At 34.3% G+C, this 22,697-nt stretch overlaps 3 protein-coding genes across 4 annotated transcripts; 1 reads left to right on the plus strand and 2 right to left on the minus strand.

Moving 5' to 3' along the window:
• Positions 1-3,244: 3,244 nt before the first annotated feature.
• LOC106429346 (serine-aspartate repeat-containing protein I-like) lies at positions 3,245-8,969 on the plus strand. Of its 2 annotated transcripts, XM_048737689.1 has the most exons (3): positions 3,245-5,829; positions 6,667-7,026; positions 7,092-8,969. In XM_048737689.1, the coding sequence occupies exons 2-3, from the start codon at positions 6,690-6,692 to the stop codon at positions 7,301-7,303; spliced, it is 549 nt and encodes a 182-aa protein (XP_048593646.1). In that variant the 5' UTR covers positions 3,245-5,829; positions 6,667-6,689; the 3' UTR covers positions 7,304-8,969. The 2 variants fall into 2 exon arrangements, with proteins under 2 accessions (XP_048593646.1, XP_022546428.2); XM_022690707.2 differs by having other exon boundaries at positions 3,245-7,026.
• A 1,339-nt stretch (positions 8,970-10,308) lies between these two features.
• On the minus strand, positions 10,309-11,806 carry LOC106429320 (photosystem I reaction center subunit XI, chloroplastic). Its single transcript, XM_013870070.3, has 2 exons — positions 11,431-11,806; positions 10,309-10,942 (listed from the first exon to the last, which is right to left on the minus strand). The coding sequence occupies exons 1-2, from the start codon at positions 11,596-11,598 to the stop codon at positions 10,451-10,453; spliced, it is 660 nt and encodes a 219-aa protein (XP_013725524.2). The 5' UTR covers positions 11,599-11,806; the 3' UTR covers positions 10,309-10,450.
• Positions 11,807-16,460: 4,654 nt separating this feature from the next.
• Positions 16,461-17,974, minus strand: LOC106429338. The gene is made up of 6 exons (XM_013870088.3): positions 17,760-17,974; positions 17,462-17,554; positions 17,212-17,386; positions 17,036-17,127; positions 16,850-16,957; positions 16,461-16,767 (listed from the first exon to the last, which is right to left on the minus strand). The coding sequence occupies exons 1-6, from the start codon at positions 17,844-17,846 to the stop codon at positions 16,606-16,608; spliced, it is 717 nt and encodes a 238-aa protein (XP_013725542.2). The 5' UTR covers positions 17,847-17,974; the 3' UTR covers positions 16,461-16,605.
• Between the last annotated feature and the right edge of the window lie 4,723 nt (positions 17,975-22,697).

The raw sequence follows: 22,697 nt of genomic DNA on the forward strand, positions 1-22,697 counted from the left end.
ATATAAAACCCTAATAAATAGCATAACATGCGGTCAGAGACTTAAGGTGCAATAATTTGGAGTTTTGGGTAAAACTTGTGATTTTCTTTAATGCTGATTCTCGCAGATGGCTCGCCGTCGATCGACGTCGATAGTGCTCTATCGATCGATGTTAGAGGTGATCTGTCGATCGATGTTTATCCTTATAAACCAGTATTTGCTCTAACGGTATGCTTCATTTTCTATTTGAAAAATGATTATTATAAATACATTTCATCTCCAATTTATCATTAATTATTTAATACATTTTATGAAAACAACAACATTTAATTCATGTTTACTATTGCTATTCAATTATTTTGTTTTAACAATACTCCAACATAATTACTATTTAACATAGATTAAACATAACCATAAGACTATGACATAACATAAATTAACAAACAAAAAAACATCTTATTTTATAAAGAATCATTAAATATATATAATTTCTATAAGCGATTAACAAAGTATTTTTAAGCAAAAATAAGCTTATTTATCTTTCATGCGTTTTTTACTTGAGCTAAATTTTCTTTGAAATGAATATTTTATGCTTTTCACTAAACAATTAGATGAAAATAATAACTGAATCTTTAAAATTAACTAGATTCTGACCCCCCCTTAAAAGGGCGGGGATATTTTTTGTTTAATTTTCTTTTAAAAATTAATTTCTATATTTTTGCTTTTTTGTCATTAATATTAATTTAGTTTAATTTAATTTAATTTAATTGTTGGTGACTATATTAAGTATGTCAAGTTGCATAACTATACACTTGTGCTTAATGAATTTCAGAAATTATTTTTTAACTTTATTTCTAAAGTAATTATTTTTTAACTTTATTCCTAAAGTTTGTGACATATTATATTTTTTTAGTTGTTACCTAACATAATTAGTCAAGAATAATCGTATCCAAAAAAATTTGATTTGGAATCGACCTGAAAACCAAAGTCTCATGCTCTATTAGAATTGGCATATATACTCGAAGGATTCTTAAAATGTTATATCCGAAAACCAATATCAAACCCAACCCGCACCGAAAATCATGAGTTTTATATATTCAGATAAATATATTTATGTAATTGGTTAATATAGTCTTCACTAACTTTTAGTAAAATCACATTTAATAAATGATTTTTAACAGAATAACCCATTTACAATTTATTAAAATAAATGAGTTTAAACGAATATTTATTTCTATTAAAAGTTCATTTAAAACCCGATAATACATATTTTAATATCATTTGCTTTGTGGTGTTAAAAAAAACATCATTTGCTTTGTAAATTGATAAGCTTAAAGTTTAAAACATTCAGAATTTGAATAAATTAATGTCTCGATGAATAAATAATAACATCTTGGGCTGAGATGTAAATTATGTTATTGTGGTGTAAAAATGATTTTTTTAAATGTATCAAAGTTAATTTTAATCTAAGATTATATAGGTTAACAATTCACATTTGATATAAATTCAAAAAGAAGGATATTTGTTATTATATATATATATACAACTGTCAAGTAATATACAATTCAGGTTTGATATAAAACCAAAAAGAAAGAATATTTGTTAATATAGATATAGCTGTCAGTAATATATTTTTTCAAAAACAATACTGTCGGTAATATATGTGTGGGTACCGAGAATTTTGGGATGGAAGTGACAAATAATGTGTTATATAATTTGTTTATTTTGCTTTATTTAAAATGCAGTTATAAAATATTTAATTATTTTTAAGTAGGTTATATGGAGAAAATAATAATTGGATTAAACCTCTATTAATAGGTCATGTTCCTAAAATAATAGAATAGATTTTAAAAACATTTATATATTTATATATTTTGAACGTATTATATTGACTGATGTTAGGTCAAATATTAAACATTTATATTTGGGATTATAAAATGTATTACATTATGCATAATATATAAGATGGTTATATTTGAGGTAATTAATATAAATAGGCATAACCACATTTGGAAACAACAAAAGAAAGGTATAACTATTCACATCTTAAACGTCGGCTAATCAATGTAGTTGAGAGAAGTGGGCCACCATTTTCGTTTGATTGTTATGACTTATAGAGGGAGTTACGGTAAATCAAAGTTGTTTTAGATAAAAAAATGTTAATAATATTGATGCAGTTATAAAATAATTAGTTTCTTAAAACTAGTTGGACCCTACTTTTATTAATTGGTCATATTGCTGTTTTAATAGAATAGATTGGGTAATAGTAGAAGATAAGAATAAGTAAAAGTTTAAGGATCCATTTGTAATTTAAAAAGTTCATCTGAAAAAATAAAGATGTGAACATTATATCTTCAAATCTAAATCAACACTATTCATTTTTCATTCTGAAGCAAGAAATAAAATACCATTGTAGCAAAACTTTATTCAAAATGGATAAATACCTGGAAAATAAAGCACTAATGGATATGGTCTAGAAGTGTCTTTTCTTTTGTCAACCAGTTTTATTATTTTCAATCCCAATAGATAAGGGGCTGTTTGTTTCACCATTTGTCATCTTCATCCAAATGATTCATTTGTATTATTCAGATGATCCATTCAGATTTTTGTAATTGTTTGTTTGTCCATCCACATAGCTCATCTAGATGAATCATCTAAATGTATCTAATGTTTGTTTCATTATTTTCATTTCCATTCAAATGAGTTTAGTAAACAAATTACCAAAATACTCTTATGTTGATTTAATCATATGTTTGATATTAATTTTAACTATATTACATTTAATTATTTAGTTTAATATATTTACATTAGAATTATTATAAAATTAACGAGTTTTCTTTTTGCGGTTTGGGCAGGAAAAATAATATTTTTCAGTTTTAGCGAGAAAATACATTTTTCGGTTTTGGCAAGAAAACAAGATTTTTCGGTTCTGGCGGAAAAACGAGATTTTTCGGTTTTGGCGGGAAAATACAAATTTTCGGTTTTTGCGAGAAAACAGGTTTTTGCGGTTTTGGCTGGAAAAACATTTTTGGCGGGAAAACGCGTTTTTTTTTTGCGGTTTTGGAGGGAAACACGTTTTTGCAATTTTCGTGGGAAAATGAATTTTTTTGGTTTTCCCGGGAAAACGCGTTTTTGCGGTTTTTCGCGGGAAAACATGTTTTTGAGGTTTTTGTAGTTTTGGCGGGAAAACGCATTTTGGAGGAAAACATGTTTTTTGCGGGAAAACGTGTTTTTTTGCTTTTTTGCGGTTTTCGTGTGAAAAAGAGATTTTTCGGTTTTGGTAGGAAAATGAGATTTTTTTCGGTTTTGGTGGGAAACCGCGTGTTTTGGTTTTTGCAGGAAACCGCATTTTTCGATTTTGGCCGGAAAACAAGATTTTCGGTTTTAACGGGAAAACACGTTGTTTTGGTTTTGGCGGGAAAACACGTTTTTGCAATTTTGGCGGGAAAATGTGTTTTTTGTGTTTTGGCGAAAAAATGTGTTTTGGAGTGTTGGCGTGAAAACATGTTTTTGTGATTTTGGCATGAAAACACATTTTCGGTTTTTGCGGGAAAACGCGTTTTTGCAATTTTGACGGGAAAACACGATTTTGCAATTTTTGCGGGAAAATGCGTTTTGGAGTTTTGGCGTGAAAAAAAAGTTTTTAGGTTTTCACGGGAAAACGTGTTTTTGTAGTTTTGTCAGATTTCGTATGTGACAAAAATGATATTATGTTTAGGTTTGTAATTTGTGAATTATATTATAGGCATAATATACATTATACCATTTTGAATGAACCATTTCCATTCAAATGATCCAAATTGGTTCAGATGAATAGAATTTAAAATTAAGCCTAAATTTCCAAAAATCATCTGGATGATCCATCTGAATGAGTTGCACTTTTAGTGCTTAAACAAACAAAAACTCATCTTCATCCAGATAGAGAAACAAACGGGTCCAAAGTACAGCGAAATGGAACTAATTTAAACGAGGCCCAGAAAGAATATAATTTAGCTCATATGTGTTAACACCGACTCAGCATCCTCTTCAATCTACACGTGCTAGCTGCAGATGCATCTTAGGACACGTTTATCAACACGTGATCTTCATGTGAGACGACGTCTATCCCGCTGCTCTGATGCTTTTCCACCGCAAGCTCCGGCTCCGCCGTAGTCGATTCACACAGAACTTTAGAACCCCGCCTTTTATGAAACTCATGAATCTCTTTCATATCTCGTATACTCTAATATTTTGCCTCAGCCGTCGTTTATAACCAAGATTCCTTCAACGCCGATTGATCACACTGGGAAATACTCGAAATTTGATTCAAGAGGAGGATTTTTATCGGACCATCAGTAGAGATGCAGATTCTACTAAACCTCCAAAGAATCAACCGAGATCACTCCAACAAACACATATTACTTTGTATCAAGGAAACTTTACTCATAAGCCTTTTTGGCTTACACAAGTGGGAGTAAAGATTGATTCCCATAAGCAAGGAATAAGAGCATAATCGGAAGGGGAAGAGACCCCAACCCAAGAGTCGATCTATTGATCGAATATATTATATAACAAAACGACATCGAGCTCCCTTATGAAAGATATTTGTTTGATAAGAAGGGGGTCTCGAGAGAAAGTTCCCTCTCTAAAGGAAAGAGAGAAAGAGAGTTTAGAGCATCTGCATCGCAGTATGCTGAGCGTCTCTTATGTTGGGGGGGCCCACAATTTTTGACAAAACCATCTTCAATTGTTGCAGAAGAAGAAACGTATATTGGATGTATGATGTACTGTTTTGTGGGCCCCACGACGCGTGGCGGCCCACAATTGGTTCTGTTTTTAATTTTTTTTTTTTATAAATCAGTAAAAATAAAATTAAAAAATTAAAAACCCAACCACGTTTCTGGGATAAAGGTGCTCTTAAATGCCGGTCTAGAAGTGTTTTATCATATATTTTTTATATTAATATACATTTTAGTTTCAATATTTTAATATATTATGTGTGCATCTTTATTTGTGTGGCTGGTTGTTTAATAATCTTTTCAATTGAATTTGTTTGGATCAAATTCTATCATGACACACATGGATTTCAAATATTCTCTCGTGACCCTGTTTTAATTTCTTTTTATTTTACATTAAAATTTAAATACAAAACAAGGGAAAATAGCTAAAAGCCCAAACGATTTTGATTTATTTACAATCTCTGCCCTTATTATCCCCATCCATAAACCCGATCCATCTAAAACTCGAACCCTATTCCCCTAAATCCCTAAATCGTAACATAACTTCCCCATTTTCTTCATTTCACGATCTCTGAAAATTTTGATCTTCACTCATCAATTCAACCATAAAACGACATCTAAACTAAGATTCACCAAGAAAAAGAAAGAATCCCCACCAAGAAAGAAGAAGAAATCCTCACCGGCAAAGAAGAATGGGGTTGAACCGGCTAAGAAGAAGATGACTTTGCCGACAGAAAAGAAGAAGCGGGCTAGATCGTCTCCAGCAGAGGAACACGAAGCAGACGACGGTGGGTCGTCGTCTCAACCCACGAAGCGGCCGCGTCTTACTTCAAACCGCAAAAATCTTCAACCTAATTCGGCTGCTGCCTCCGCTTCTCCTACTCTGGCCGCTTCTCCTACTCAACCCGACAATGAGGAGACACCCTTAGGACCACCAGCCAGATCAGAAGATCCTTCACCAACGAAGAGACAAAATCCGCTACACCAACAGGATCCTCCGGATGCATCTCTTTCCCGGTCTTCCACTAAGGGCAGGACACCTTCTTTGGAACAAGGATACAATGAGGAAATGGGATCGCATGGTGAGCCTCCCACATCACGAGAACTTAATGCTACAGAAGAGCAAATAATGGTAAGAAATCATTTCGAAATCAGTTTTTGTAATATGTTACAACTAAGATATATTGTATATAGATGTACTAGTAAACCTAGTAGTATACTTAAGATAAGTGTAACTTGTACAAATGAAGAAGTTTAAATTGTTTTACTAATACAACTATGAAATGTAAAATTGTATAACTGGTACAACTTCTTAAAAATTTAACTAGAACATGACAATTTTACTCGTTTGACTAATGCAACTGTAATATGTAAAACAAGTATCACTCGTACATCTTGTAATTATCTAACTAGTGAAACCTGGACAACTGTTATTTGTATAACTAGTATTACTCGTAGAACTGTTATTTGTATAACTAGTATTACTCGTACAGGTAGAACCTATCTAATAAGTAATACTTGTACAACTATTATATGTATCACTTGTAGAACATATGTGTAACTAGTATAACTCGTACAACTGTCCTACGTATTGCTTGTATAACTCGTACAACTAGAACATATGCAGCTACAAGTAAACACAAATCTAAGTAGTATAACTTGCACTACTGTTTTTTATATTACTTGTATAACTCGTACAACTTAAACAAATTTAAGTATACAACTTGTAAAACTCGTACAACTACGACTGTAGCAGAATTTGTGTATTACTAGTATCACTCGTATATGTATAACTTGTGTTACTCGTAGAACTAGCAATCTGAGGGACAGATTTGAGATTATGGAGGACTTGTTTGATCATGATCGTTTTGACACTAGTGGAGGCCAAGAAAATGGTATAAATTATGATCTTATTTATTAGGGTCTGTTTTTAAGACAAATGATTAATCTTTATATATTTTTGTTTTAGATGATACTGATAAAGATGCCACAATGGAGGGCGAGACTGAACCCGAGCAAATGGCAGAATATGATGCTGATAAGGAGGCCACGAAGGATGGAGAGAATGAGCCTGAGAAAGAAATCCAGGTTGATGCTGATAAGGAGGCCACAAAGGAGGGTGATAATGAGCCCAAGCAGATGGCAGAAGATGATGCTGATAATGAGGCCACAGAGGATGGAGAAAATGAGCATGAGAAAGATAGCCATGTTGATGCTGATAAGGAGGCCACAAAGGAGGGTGAGAATGAACCCGAGCAGATGGCAGAAGATGATGCTGATAAGGAGGCCACAAACGAGGTTGAGAATGAGCCCGAGCACGCACTGCAAGGTAATGTATTTTGTTGTAATTTTTATTGTAACTTAGCTGTGATTTGATTTTAATTTATTTTGTAGAGGATCTTGAAGTGATGGTGGCAACAGCAGAGAAGTTTGAGAAAGAAGTTTTGGAGAAAGAAGCTGCGGAGAAAGAAGCTGTGGAGAAGAAAGCTTCGGAGAAAGAATCAACGGATGAAAAGGATGGAGATGCTGAAGAAGATTCACCGAAGAAGACGAAGAGGGTGCCAAATCCTTCTCGTATGAAGCAGTCTCCATATGTTGAGAAGTAATCTATGTGTGTCTTGTATTTGGTTATTAAACCTTTATGCTGCTTTTGGATGTTGGTGTTTCTTTTGTCAAACATAAGACTTGTGTTGCTGTTGTGAAACTTAAGACTTGCTGTTGCTTTTGTGAAACATAGAACTTGTGTGTTTCTGATTTAGTAGTGAACTTGTGTTTATCATATTATTGTTGAACTTGTTTGAACTTGACAGGTTTTTCGTATAACTAATACTACCAAGTAAACTATGGCAAAATTACTCTGACATATACAACTGGTACAACTAAATAACAGAAGGTACAACTATTGTTCTTAAAAGGTGTTGCACATTTAAAATGTGATAATCAACTAAAACATAATAACAAGTAGTTGTACCAGTATTTTAGTTGTACAAACTAATACATAGTTATACCAGGGTTTGAGTTGTATAAGTTTGTTCATAGTTGTATTTTGGTAGAGAATTTGAATTGTGTAGTTGCACCACATTAAAAATATATATATCTCAGTTGTACAGTCTTGTAATTCTTAAATGCATTGAACCACATACAAAGTAATCATTAATTTTGTTAAAATATATTCTGTGTACGTTCTCCAAAAATATAGTGAACAAACTAGTAAACAAACCTTTAAATTATAAGGTAGATCATAGAAACTTATGTGATTGTGTAATAATTGAATTTTTTTGGGTAAAAATTCAAATAATTAGGATGGACGAATCTTAGGACATTCCAACTTATATAGTCTATTGTTATTTAATTATAAAAAGCCAAATGGAGTTTTAAAATGTCATATTTTAAGAAGTTATACCAATTGTACCAGTATTTTCTTCCTCGTGTATATAATGTAGTTGTACTAGTTGTCCTAGTATTACATCATATAGTTATACTAGTTGTACCAATACGACAACACAGAAACATGATTGTTATGTTATATGAAGTTTTACCAGTTGTACCTGTCGTACCTAACATAAACAACACATTACATAAATAAGTTCCACAACACTTAAATAAGTTCCACAGCTCGTAAATACCATTTGCAACCAACCCTTTAATATGTAAAGTCGAGGCATAGACTTCACAATGTCAACCTCAAAACAATTCTTATGCACAACTTTGTCCACTAAATCTCTCACTTCATACTTAGTTTCAAATTCTTGGTGCAAAACCATGTCAATACCGTCATCCCACTTGAAATGTACAATTGGTGTTTCAGCTGCTTCTCCATATCATCTCTTTCAGTACCCACTTCATCGCCTTTTTCATTCTCATCCTCTTGAATATGAGGAATAGTCGTCAACTCCTTAAGACCAACCATATCATCATTAGCTCTTGCATCACTAATAATTTCCTCATCCTTAGAAAACATCTCTTTACTTTGGTTTTGTGAGAGAGATTCTATGAGCTCCACGTGCAAGATAGTACGCCTCTGATTTTTTTCGACTTCCAATAAATATCCTAAAACATCTTCATCATCAAAGATGTAACATGGCCTCTTATCATCCATTCCAAATGGAAAGTAACTCAGCTGTCATGGACGAAGCTACATCAATCTTCATTTTCCTGCATACTCTATCAACCAACTGAGAGTAAGTCACCTCCTCATCACTTCTCATCGTAAACACTAAAGTAGAAATATGTCGGTCTTTCCGCTTCCATCAAACTTCATCTCCCACACCTGAATAACTACCCCCTTGATTAAAATATATCACCACACTTCTGTTGTTATCCATAGTTACCTGAAAAAGTATAATAAACAACATCACCACTTAGTAGTTGTACCGGTTATTCTAGTTATACATGTAGCAGTGATGACATTTGTACTAGTTGTACCAGTATCATATTGTATACATGACTAATAGTTGTACCATTTTAACTAGTTGTATGTTTCTTGTGAACCATCACAGTAACACTAGTTGTACCAGTATATATATTGTACAAGTTACAAATAGTTGTACCTGTTTAACTAGTCGTACAGTTCGTATGAACAATCACAGTAACATTAGTTATACCAGTTATACCATATTATATAAACAATTTTCCTTCCACAATTTCTTGATTCTAATTAGATTTACATTATATTCAATTTCAAATCACTCTTACTATTGTAATGTCTTTGGTTCAAACATGATTCAACGTACTGAATCTAATTTACGAGAGAGAGAGAGAGAGAGAGAGAGAGAGAGAGAGAGAGAGAGAGAGAGAGAGAGAGAGAGAGAGAGAGAGAGGGAGAGAGAGAGAGAGAGCACTACCCAAAGAATTTGTTGTGGATGTTTATGCCGCTCTTCGTCCAATCTCCCAAAAGAGATATTGTTTGGTGAAGAATTGAAGAGATGAATTGAAGTGAGGAAGAATGGTGGTTGTTACGTGTTAATTGAAGAGAGGAAGAAGAAGGGTGGGTCCCGTGTAAGGAGGAGAAAAGGGAAAGGATAAATCGTGTGGCTCATTTTGTTTTGATCCAATGGTGTAGATCATCCATTCATTAAGGCCCTTATAGTAATTTTCTTTCATTGGGGTTATGTAAAATATGTTAGGTTGTAAGAGAATAAGAAAAGTGGGTTATGTCCTATAAGAGAATAATGTCCAATTTGTTTGTTGTAATCATATATATATAGATATATCTCTTCAATTTGTTGTAGTTTACTAAATTTCTTAATAAGTTTGTTGAGATAATTTGAAACGGTCCACAATACATTTTTATTTTGGCAGTGTAGATCTTGTAATTTGTTTATGTTATTTTAAATAATTTAGTTTTATTTATGTTCCGATATGATTTTTGTGAAATTTTTTTATATTGTGTCTTTTGTTTGGACCGTGCAAATATTTATTTTTATTTTCATATTTTTATAAAATTTATAGATGAGTTTTTTTTTTAAATTCAGAACATGATTTTTATTAAAATAAAATATCTCCACATTCATATTATTTGATATTTGTAGACTTGTAGTGGCAATATTACCAACTCAGTTTAGAGCAATTTTAATACATATATAAATTAATGTCAACTAACACGAAGAAAAAGCTAAGAAAATATTCATAGTAATATACATTAAGCATCATGAAATTCAAGATTCTTGATAAAGACGAGTAAAAAAAACAATGATGCAAGAGAGTATTTGAAGGTCGAGAAGATTGGTGAAAACTCATATTTTTAACTACATTCATTTGACGTAATAAGGAAGGTCAAGAACGTAGAGAAGGAAGTAAGCCCAAGTCACACCTGAGATCCCTCCGAAGAAGAACCCTCCAGTAAACTTAGCCCATCCTTCTGCTGTCTGAAGCTGGTCCGGTTGCTTCTTCCGCCCGGTCAAAGTCAAACTTGGTGCAATCGACGGCTCTCCTTCCTTGAACGAAGAGATTCCATAGATAGTGAGGCACATGCTGAGGATGACTACAAGTCCAGCAGCGGCCAAAGAGCCGGCGGAGCCAGCGTAAGCAGTGTTCCTTAATGGACCTGCTTTGACAAACGGACCCACTAAGAGGAAACCATGAGCCAAACCCACTTCGACACCACGGAGGAGAGGGTTGACGGCCGTGCGGTAAGCCGGGAGGTTGGAGAGATACCACGCGATCAATGGGCTAGACGTCACTGGGGTTTCTAAACTTCCGATGAATGGATCTCCGTTGATTGGTTGGACCACTTGGAATGTTGGCTGCCAAGTTATCCATGTCAGATTATTTGTATATTAACTGTTAGATCAGTATCTATATATGAATATGGATGCGTATAACTTTTAGTTACATATGTGATATGTCTTTTTTTTTTCTGAACAACTCATATGTGATATGTCAAACCCCAAGTTCTCATTCTTTTCAGTCATAATGTAAAGGTTCTATAAAATCACTAAATTAGTCATGCCCTGTTCATGTTTAAAAAAAAAAAGATACCATATTCTGGCCATTTAATCCTAACTAGTATTATTATATAAAATATTGATTTTCCTAATTTTCCTAAGATATAATCCTAACAAATAGTATACGATGCAGATCAGATTGTGCCAAATCTAAAAATTACTTAAGCACACACATATGTCAATACCATGGCTGATTATGAATTGACATATGTGTGTTCTTAAGTAATTTTTAGATTTGGCACAATCTGATCTGCATCGTATACTATTTGTTAACGTAAAGAAGATACCTTGTCTGACTGGAGAGCTCGGACGGTGAAAGAAAACGTTTTCTTGGTCGGTGAAACGCCGAAAGGAGCCCCGGAGATGCCCTTAGGAACAGCGAGACGCCTCGCATTAGTAGCAGAAGAGAAGCTTAATCTTAGCTGGCTCGCCATTGGAGATGCAGTCGTTGCCATTATTTTTTTTATGAAATGTTGTGGCTCTTATGAATTTTAAATCAGATTGACTGCAGTATGTGCTGAAGAAATAAGCAAATCTAATAGACTTGAGATTGCATATGCTGATGTGGCATGACAGAGGATCTGGTTCGGGAGATTTTGTGGCTCTTAGGGTCCGGTGTTTGATATACTTGATTCTCATTGGATGTTATCTTATCCACTTTGCGCTCTAGCATTGTATGCATATTAATATCTGTTTATATAATGTATAATTTTTTTTTTTAGTTATTACTAGGGGTTGTCTGCACGAATTGTTTTATTGTTCTTAAATATGATTTTTTGATGATGTGATTATATGGCTAATATTTATTTGTGAAAAACATTATTTGATGTTTTATTATGTTATGAAGTAGTAGTTAATAACTTAATATATTATTTGTTTGTCTTTTCAATAATGTGTTGTTGTATGTATAATGCTACTTGTTAATGGTGAAGTGAGTTTTTGATTAAAACATATTGAATTTCAATAATTCTTTCTTTAGGCATTTGTTGATTCTAAGATTAACGGCGTCAAAATTGTATTTTAATTTTTCAAATTACTATTTTTAGATGTATTTTGCACTCTCCCCCATCTTTTGACATTGAGTCATCACCACCTATGTATTTTGTTTATCTCTCCGGGTGCAGTGGTTCTCACCATCACTAGGAAAAGACTCTTCGTGCTCCTGTTTTTCCCCACCTTCTTTTTCTATGAGTATATATGGTATTTGTTATAGATCAGACATATTAGTTCCATGTTGTGCGGTTGTTTCTTACGCTGTTGTTTTTTATTTCGGTCAATTTTGGTCATCTTTTTCCTTAGGTTTTTGCTAAGGTTAGAAACTACATCTCGTTGGATTGAGTCAGAGTTTAGCTGTCATTGATGTTATTTTCCTCGTCGCTGGTTTTCCGTCTTCTTGAATCACCGTCAATCGACAGCAAGGCTGTGTCGTCGATTGACAGAAAGGCTGTGTCATCGATCGACATTCTTTCGTCTCTCCGACAGCTTCTTCTTGCGAGGCAGACTCACCATTCTTCAGTAAAACGAGCATAACGTCTGCTACAGAAAGTTGACTGACCGCAAACCGGTGGCTTTGGAAAGCTGACTCAAAGATCTAACTTGTATCAGAAGATGGGATCAATCAAATTGTGTGAGTGTCTCCATCCATAGATAAACATCTGATACGTCTGGGCAGTTTTTTGCACCTCAAAAAGCTCCAAAATCACCAAAGTTTTCCAAAACGTACCTGAACCAGAAAACACTCTAAAACATACTCCAAATCTATATAATAGACTCTCTAACTGTATACCATGGTCTAAATGGGATAAAATTCATGATATATCAACTCTCCCAGACTTACTATTTTGGTTGTCCTCAAACAAAATAAGAATAAACCTGAAGTTTAATAACAGCAGAGACTAACACAATTTTAAACTTACTACCATTACCTCTTCAATGTTTCGAGCCACATCAAGTTAGTACCAACTTCAAGGGCACTTTCATGTATTAGACCTTATCTTAGCAACCTAAGCATCCAGCCCACTGCTCAGGTGATTATGTCTGACATACTCTTCTATTGACCTCATTACTGCATATAAATGTGTAGGCTAAATCCTGTGAATATTGATCAAATGACATATGGACTCTTACCCCAACAAGTATCTGAGAAAACAGGTAGTCTTATTCTTGTTTCTTTTCTCTTTATATCTCCCTTTTATGAATCATTTTATCTCAAATCCAATGAACAATGATGTTGATGCATTCCATCCTATTCATCTTCTTTTTTATTTCTTTTTTTTCCTTTCTTTTCTTTACTTCTTTTTTTTCATTTTCTTGGTAAAGTGTAGGCGAATACTAGGGTCATCAGTAATGTACCTACCCCTCGCTTCCAACAATGTGTGATCATTCATTTGAATTAGAATAGTGAAGTCATCTGTAATGTACCTACCTCTTTGCATCTAAGAAAATCATCTCAATCTTTTTTTTTCTTTCTTTTTGGATGCCGAAGAGAGGAGAGAAGCAAACCAAAATCACCCATACTATTACCTTTCAGACCGGAAAGAGGAATCCGATCCAATGTATACCAAGCCATAAGACAAGCAAGTTGAATTGATTAATGTTGGAAGTCAGTTTTGGTTCCTTCAGACGTTCTCAGCTAGCGTGGATATTATTGGTAGGTGATCCACTTTTGTGTTTCCAATCAGTACACCATGTAGCCAATATCCTCAAAGAATGGTGCTAGAGAGTGGTTAGATAATAAGTAAAATTAAAAAAGTTCATCATCTCCTTCTTGACAATAAAACTTAATAAAAACTTATAAAATAAAACCTCAAAACAAACCACAGTATTAGTAATACCTCCCCCATACTTAAACAACACTGTGTCTTTCGACACGGGATGAACTCTGTCATTAGACTTTGGTTGAACAGTGTCATTCGACACTTGAATTTCTATGTTGTTGTTTGCTGCTTGGAAAATGTCGACTGCCCTCTTATATTTATGAATCACGCGTTCTAAACCTAGTGGTTCTACGAGTAAAATCTTTATCCCCTCGTTGTTTCTAGTACTCATATTCATATGTACCTGAAACACAAGAAAAAATTTATGTAAATAAACTATAAATAAAAACCTAGACAAAATCGTACACCTAGTCTAATGGTGGTCGGAGTCTCCGACAACGGCGTCAAATTTGATATGCTCAAATTAACCTTCAAGCTACTCTCTCAAAGAAAATGTTTGATTTAGTACTTGGGCTGAAGCTCTCTCATCGTCGAAGGCCTCTCTGTTTTAGGAATGAAGAAAATATTTGTAATTTTTAACCTTGCAGCAAGCTTCCTTGAAGTCAAGAAATGATTGACCAGGTCTAGAAGGTCCCTCTTTATTATAGGCCGAGTGTTAGAAAAACAATGATGTCATTATATTTGGTACATGAGCTTTCTTTTGATACATCATAAATAAAGCTTGTTTTACCTCATCCTCCGTCACAATCCTAATTAACCTCTGATTCATCTGATGAATAATACTTGGTGTGATCTCATTCAAAAAAATTTGAATTCTGAGGGAGAAGTAGTATTCAATAGTTCATCAAAATAATCCACTGCAACCTTTTCTACTCCTTTTTGCTCTGTTATCCATTATCCAATATTATTATGTAAATCCACAATCCTATTCTAGACACGACATTGTTACGTTAAGACATAATAAAATTTGGTGTTAAGATAACATGATGAATACCGCATATTTGGGTTCTTCTGTTGCCAATATTCCTCTTTATCCTTGTACGCTCCTTCGAGTTTCCTAGAAACTTCCATAATTTCCTCGTGTGTTCTACAAATATATGTTTGTACTTGTTGCAAAACTTGTTGAAGCTCACTAATTTTTTCCTTGTCATATAGTGGATTATTCATGTGCTATCTAGACATCTCATATATGATGACAATTATTTACTTTCAACAAAATCCCTAGAACTACCTTCAAAAATCCCATTGGTTGAGTCATCCCAGCCCTTGTCAATCAATAATCATTTCTGTCCAATCCACTTATCAAACCAAAACTGTCATCTTCTCCATCGAGACACTTTTATTTAATGTAATAACATTTATGTTATTTATAAATTCAATATTTTATAAATTATTCAAAAGTAAATAAAAATTATGTATAAATTTTTAAATTAGTGTAAAATGTTAATATCAAAAAAGTAATAAATTTGATGCCAAAACTAATAGTGATAAATTTTCCTTTAATTAGCTGATTTATTTGATATCATATCAGACATGTGTTTTACCTGGACCGGAGGATCCGACCCGAAAATTTTCAGTTCGAGTAGGAATCGAACCGATCTTTTTACCCTATTGGATCTTGTTGTGGAGGACATGCCGGTCTTGGACCTGACCCAAATCCGAGACCCAAAAACATACCTAAAATAACCAAAATTTTTGGTATATCTTAGGTATGTATGGGTGTTTCTGTATATTTGGTATTATGGGTATTTTTTAAGTTTTGGATTTGGGTTTTCGGGTTTGTCTTTGTGTTTGAGATAAAATTTTAGATTTTCAAAAATATAATTCGGATAATCGGATAAAAATTTGGTATTTTTATGTCTTCGGATCAGATTTTAGGTAAAATATATGTTTCGAGTATTTAAATATTTTCAGGTATTTTTGTGTATTTGAATATTTTTTTGGGCTAAACCAAACAAGATCCGAACCAAATCTAAACAGAAAAATTCTAGCTATTCTATTGGGTCTAACTATCTTAGACCTGAACCGATCCAGACCCGACAAGACCTGAACCAAACCAGAACCGACAGATTTAATTATCATATTGGGTCTTAATATCTAAAATCCGAAAGACCCAGACCTCACAAACCTGGCCCAAGGACCCGAATGCACAGACCTAGTAAGATCAATAACATTAAATGGTAACAAAATTAAAATGCTTTTCATATTAAATGTATAAATTTTTAATTTAAAATAAAATTAAAAAATAGTATAAATTGACTAAAATAAAAATTAACATATATAAATAAACAAAAAGATAAATTTAATTAATTTTTATAAGTAAATATAAAATTAAAATATTATTAGTCAATTAAAATAATTAATATGTTAAATTACCAAAACAAAGAAAATAATAATTAGAATATTATTTTAGTGTAGAATTGGATGTTATAGTTAGAAGATGTAAACTAAAGTTAAAAAGGAAAACAACAAATTTGGTGTTATGGTTTTGGGGCATATACAAAAAGCTTTCGAGTGTTCACAAATCCCATTGATAACACCCCAAATCATGGAATATTCTACTAATCTGATATCAGAAGAATCTCAACATAAACATGAACAAGGATTAAAAGATGGTATCTACGGTTAATGTAGCTATACTGAGAAATCAGAATACTGTTAGCAACGTATGCAGGATTCCACTAAGCCTGATGATCTCAAAAGCTAATATATACCAAAAATTATGAGTATCATTTACGTTAGAACTTATACAACGACCTCAAAGGCACTACAAGCTTCACATGTGATGTACAATGCCTTCAAATTGTAGAGACTCTGAACACTGAACTTTGGTTTCAATCTGCATCCTCTCTCAAAATGTTCAGCGTGCACTTCCGCTAACCGTTCTTGCAGAATGTTCAGATTAACCTGATGGAAAAGAACGGAATGAGATAACAAAACGCAAGGGCAAGTTCAGTGGGTGAGTCAGATTAGAGAATAGAATCTGCACCTCTTCCCCTTTGATCAGCTGCATTTCACACATGCTGCAATAGATATGTCGGTGATTCTCCATAACCTCGCCTTGCTTGCAGATCGGACACCATATCTGGTTTGGCTCCTGACAAACACATCACACCAGTGTAACTGCCTTGTCAAGATTTGGAAAGACAAGGATCCTCGGTGAAAGGAAACCTACCTGTTCAGTGTTTAAAAGCATATTCTGAGAAACTAAGGTGGCCAAGTACTCATCTTCCTCTTCATCCCATGTTTCAGCCTGAGCATATGATCCTGGAAGAAGAAGTAAGTAGCCACAACAATGCATCAAAATCCAACTCCTCCAAATCGGAAAGAGAGAGAGAGTAAATGGTTTACCAGTCTCTGAAATCAAATCATTGTAAAACATATGTTGCATTTCTAGCAATATCTCTTCACTATCACCTTCATAAGCATCTTCTGGGCCTTCATATTCCCACAATATATCATGGGAATCCTCAATTTTTTTTAATTCAGCAGAAACAATGTCCTGGAAAGCAGAATTGATAATCTCCTGAAACACAAAAGAACGTTAAAGTCACTGACAAAGAAAGTTTCTTTCAAAACGGAAGAAGAGAAACAAACAAACCTTCTGATCTGAAGATTCACAATCAGAGTGCCTCAATTTCCACAGCAGACGTGTCCTTTCTTCTCTTACTCTTCTGAAGCAACTTTCTCTGAGCTACATTTCATTAATTTTACATTAAAACAAAAACGCCCAGAAACTAGTAAAAATGATTATTTTAATCGAATACAAACGAAGCAAAAATTGAAAATGAACGAAAACCCAATTCAGAACAACTACTAATAGAAATTGAAAATAAACTTCAACAGAGAGATTCAGGTAATAATAAAACAGAAATTGAATGGGACAATTGAGAAAGAACCTTTTGCTTGCGGATAGAGTAATCGAAATCGGGTTGGGATTTTATAGAAGCTCGTTTCGGAATTTTCGAAGCTGATTTCTCATCCATCGAAGAAGAGGAAGCGGATGAACAAAAGCAAGAATTTAGGTTTTCTTCTGTTCTCGCCAACTCCGGTTCAAGTGTTTAATAACGAGCCGAATGATCTCACAAGAAACCCTAACCAGTTTTACATCAAAATGGCGTCGTATTTAATTTTTGTTCAAGCCGAGATAAGATACTGTTATAAAATAACTTATAATTTATAGTATCGAGAAATTTAAATAAAGGCAAAATTTTATACCCGCAGAAAGGAGATATTACTGATACAAGATAATAACGAGAGAGAATATGTTATAAGAAGAAGAAGAGATGGTATATATTACAATCGAACGAAAACGTTCGTATATATAAAAGTAAAAAGATAAAGTTACTGTGCATGCATAGTGACGGTAGGCTCCACATATTTTTACGTTCTCATACAATGTCAATGTTTTCGGTGGAGCAAACATTGACCTTTGTTCCATCACATTTATAACACTCCCCCTTGGAGACCAGTGTCACTATTACTTCTTGCTTAACGTCTTTGTTGCCTCGTTAAAAGCCTTTTCAGGAAAATCCAATGGGAAAAACCATAGTAAGGTAAAAAGAGTACAACTACGTAAGCTCCCCCTCGAATGAGGAGTCATAGATCCTTCTGATGACGCATTCCAATGTTATGGACATGTTTTCTGAATACCGAAGTCAGAAGTGATTTTGTGAAAAGGTCGGCTGCATTGTCGCATGATCGGACATATCTTACTTCAATCTCTTTCTTTTCCACGAGCTCTTGAGTGTATGAGAAGAAGTTCGGATGAATATGCTTCGTTCTATCGCTTTTGATATATCCGTCATTTGTTTGAGCAACACATGCTGCATTATCTTCATATAGGATAGTTGGCTCTGTATTTCCATCAATCCCACTGCTTGAACAGATGTGTCGGCTTATTGATCTTAGCCAAACACATTTTCTACTTGCTTCATGGAGTGCGATGATTTCAGCATGATTTGAAGAAGTAGCCACGAGCGTTTGTTTTTGAGAACGCCAAGATATAGCAGTGCCTCTGATCGTGAAAACGTATCCTGTTTGCGATCGGGCTTTGTGTAGATCTGAAAGATATCCTGCATCTGCAAAACCAATCATTTGACCTTTTGAATCTTTAGGGTAAAACAAACCCAAATTAATGGTCCCTTGAAGGTAACGAAAAATATGTTTAATTCCACTCCAATGTCTTCGTGTGGGAGATGAGCTGAATCTTGCCAAAAGATTAATAGCGAATGATATATCAGGCTGTGTACAATTTGCAAGGTACATCAGCGCTCCAATTGCACTTAGATATGGTACTTCCGGACCAAGTATCTCTTCATTTTTTTCAGGTGGTCGAAATGGATCACTTTCAATATTAAGTGATCTAACGACCATCGGGGTGCTAAGAGGAGTAGATTTATCCATGTTAAATCGTTTCAACACTCTTTTAGTGTATGTGGATTGATGCACAAATATACCATTTTGTGAATGCTCTATTTGTAGGCCAAGACAATACTGTGTTTGTCCAAGATCTTTCATCTCAAATTCTCCTTTGAGATAGTCTGATGCCTTTTGTATTTCCTTCTGAGTTCCGATAATGTTAAGATCATCAACATAGACCGCGATTATTACAAATCCGGACATTGTTTTCTTGATGAAAACACATGGGCATATAGGATCATTCACATATCCTTCTTTTGTTAAATGCTCACTGAGACGATTATACCACATACGTCCAGATTGCTTTAACCCATATAATGATCTTTGCAATTTTATTGCACATAACTCTTTAGGTTTGAAACTTAATGCTTCTAGCATTTTAAAACCATCAGGAACTTTCATGTAGATATCAGTATCTAATGATCCATATAGATAAGCTGTAACAACATCCATGAGACGCATCTCTAGATTTTTATCAGCGGCTAGACTCATCAGGAATCTAAACGTGATTGCATCCATAACTGGAGAATACGTTTCTTCATAATCGATCCTAGGTCTTTGAGAAAAACCTTGAGCCACAAGACGAGCTTTGTATCTCGTAACCTCATTTTTCTCATTTCGCTTTCGAACGAAAACCCATTTGTACCCGACTGTCTCACATCTGCAGGTGTGAGGATAATAGATCCAAATACTTCTCGTTTATTAAGAGAATCAAGTTCAGCTTGTATTGCATCTTTCCATTGTTTCCAATTATGTCTCTTTTGACATTCATATACAGATTTTGGTTCTGGATCATCGATTTCTTCATTTATTTCACTTTACACAATATATGAGAAGGCATCATCAACATCATCCTGTTCATTTCTATTCCATATCTTCTTATTATGGATGTAGTTGATAGAAATCTCATCCTGTTCAGTTCTCATCATGTGTTTCTTCCAAAATACTTTCTGCTATTTTGGGTGTGTCTTTTATTTCGGTATCCTTTTGTTTTCTAGGATTTTTATTCTTAGAACCAGCAGGTCTGCCACGCTTCAAACGTGTTTTAGACTCACGTGTATCATCTGCTTGTCCTTCCCCATTTGATATTTTGATACAAGCAGGAGCATTTGCAGCTGGTATATGAGATTTAGTTACCGTTTTGGTATCCGCAAATGCATCAGGTAACTGATTAGCTATACTCTGTAAATGCATGATTCGTCGAACTTCTAGTTCAGACTCTTTAGTAGGAGGATCAAGATATAGTAATGATGGTACACTCCATTTGATATCATTTTCTACATTTTTGTTTTCTCCCCTAGAACTGGGAATACTTTTTCATCAAAATGACAATCGGCAAAACTTGCCGTAAAGACATCACCAGTCTGTGGTTCTAAATATCGTATAATTGATGGAGAATCACAACCAACATATATTCCCAATCTTCTTTGTAGTCCCATCTTTGTACGTTGTGGTGGTGCTACAGGCACATATACCGCACAACCAAAGATTCTAAAGTGGGAAATGTTTGGTTCTCGACCAAACGCTAACTGTAGTGGGGAATACTTATGGTATGCACTCGGTCTGATCCGAATGAGTGCTTCAACATGCAAAATAGCATGTCCCCATACAGAGGTTGGAAGTTTTGATCTCATGATCAATGGTCTTGCAATCAATTGCAGACGCTTAATTAAAGATTCAGCCAAACCATTTTGCGTATGAACATGAGCAACAGAATGTTCAACTTCAATTCCCGTTACCATACAATAGTCATTGAATGCTTGGGATGTGAATTCACCAGCGTTGTCTAGTCTAACTATTTTAATAGTATAATCAGGAAACTGTGCTCGCAGTTTGATTATCTGAGTTAGAAATCTCGCAAATGCCACATTTCGAGATGATAATAGACAAACGTGTGACCATCTACTGGATGCGTCAATTAATACCATAAAATAGTGGAATGGTACACAAGGTGGGTGTATAGGTCCACATATATCGCCTTGAATTCTTTCAAGGAACTTTGGTGATTCTTTATCGATTTTGGTTGGCGATGGCCTTACGATCAATTTTCCTAGAAAACATGCAACACATGTCATTTTATTTCCTTGAGAAATCTCCTGTATTTTCAGTGAATGACCATGCGAACTTTCTATGATTTTACGCATCATTGTAGTGCATGGGTGGCCGAGACGATCATGCCATAATGTGAACTCTTCTGGGTTCCATTTTATTACAAGGTTTGATTCGATCTCATCGATATAAGTATGATGTAGTCCCGAAGGAAGTTCTGGAAACTTCTCCAATATGTGTTTTCTGACACATTGCTCAGAAGTTACATACATGTATTTCTTTCCATCCTCAGTTGTAGACTGAGTATCATATCCGTGAAGATATATGTCTTTAAAACTCAACAAATTTCTTTTAGAACTTGGAGAATATAGAGCATTATTTATGGAAATTTTTGTTCCATTTGGCAACGTAAAGTTTGCTTTACCAGTTCCTTCAATCACGTCTGCAGGGCCTGATATTGTATTGACAACAATTCTTGTCGGTTTTATATTAGAGAAATATCTCTTTTGTCTCAGAATAGTGTGTGTTGTTCCACTATCTGGTATACATATTTCACGAATCCATTTCTTGGATTTTGCTCCATTAGTATTTCGATCCATTTCTGAAATTGTCATAAATATTAATAAAAGAAAAACATAAAATTCATTCATATAATAATCATATAAGGAAACACACAATAATTATACATTAAGGTCACTTTAAAACATGATTATTTGTTTAAAACAGGAAATGTAATAATTATACATGACAATACTGAAAATTATTCAATAGTCTTATTATAAGCATCTCAGTTCTCTTCAGGAGTAATCTAGTCCAGCTCATTTGCGAAGTCGGAGGCATCGAGGTACGATGTCCCTTCAAAGTTTTCAGTGAGGTTCACTTCTTTAGCTTTGCCTTTCGTGGACTCTTGATATAACTTACAGAGATGTCGAGGAGTACGACATGTACGGGACTAATGTCCTTTACAGCCACATCTGTAACACACTGTCTCACGCTTCTGGGTGGTATCCCCTTGAGTTTCTTTACCCTTAGAAACTTGTTCGGATCTAACCCACTTGTTAGATCCCTTCCATTTGGGATTGTAAGTTTTTCCACGTTTGTTGTTGAAACGACGACCATGACCTCGGTTGGTCTGGTTCCTCCTTTCCGAATTTTCTACCGCCGTAGCATTCACTTCAGGAAATGCTTTGGCTCCCGTAGGTCGGGAATTGTGGTTTTTGATCAGCAGCTCATTGTTCTTTTCAGCCAACATGAGTGCAACCATCAATTCAGAAAATCTTGTGTACCCACATTTTCTGTATATTTCGGGCAAGAAGTGAAGCTGTTTGTGGAAAGTGTTATATGTTTTATTCATCATTTCTGCCTCA

This window comes from Brassica napus, chromosome A8 (genome assembly GCF_020379485.1).
Source record: "Brassica napus cultivar Da-Ae chromosome A8, Da-Ae, whole genome shotgun sequence".
NCBI classification, from domain to species: Eukaryota; Viridiplantae; Streptophyta; class Magnoliopsida; order Brassicales; family Brassicaceae; genus Brassica; species Brassica napus.

Coding starts and splice junctions, on each gene's coding strand:
- LOC106429346 (XM_022690707.2), top strand. CDS start 6,690: ATGGAGGGCGAGACTGAACCCGAGCAAATGGCAGAATATGATGCTGAT. Junction 7,027..7,091: donor GCCCGAGCACGCACTGCAAG/GTAATGTATTTT, acceptor TTTATTTTGTAG/AGGATCTTGAAGTGATGGTG.
- LOC106429320 (XM_013870070.3), bottom strand. CDS start 11,598: ATGGCAACGACTGCATCTCCAATGGCGAGCCAGCTAAGATTAAGCTTC. Junction 10,943..11,430: donor GAGCTCTCCAGTCAGACAAG/GTATCTTCTTTA, acceptor ATAACTTGGCAG/CCAACATTCCAAGTGGTCCA.
- LOC106429338 (XM_013870088.3), bottom strand. CDS start 17,846: ATGGATGAGAAATCAGCTTCGAAAATTCCGAAACGAGCTTCTATAAAA. Junction 17,555..17,759: donor ACTCTATCCGCAAGCAAAAG/GTTCTTTCTCAA, acceptor AATGAAATGTAG/CTCAGAGAAAGTTGCTTCAG. Junction 16,768..16,849: donor AGCTGATCAAAGGGGAAGAG/GTGCAGATTCTA, acceptor CTTTTCCATCAG/GTTAATCTGAACATTCTGCA.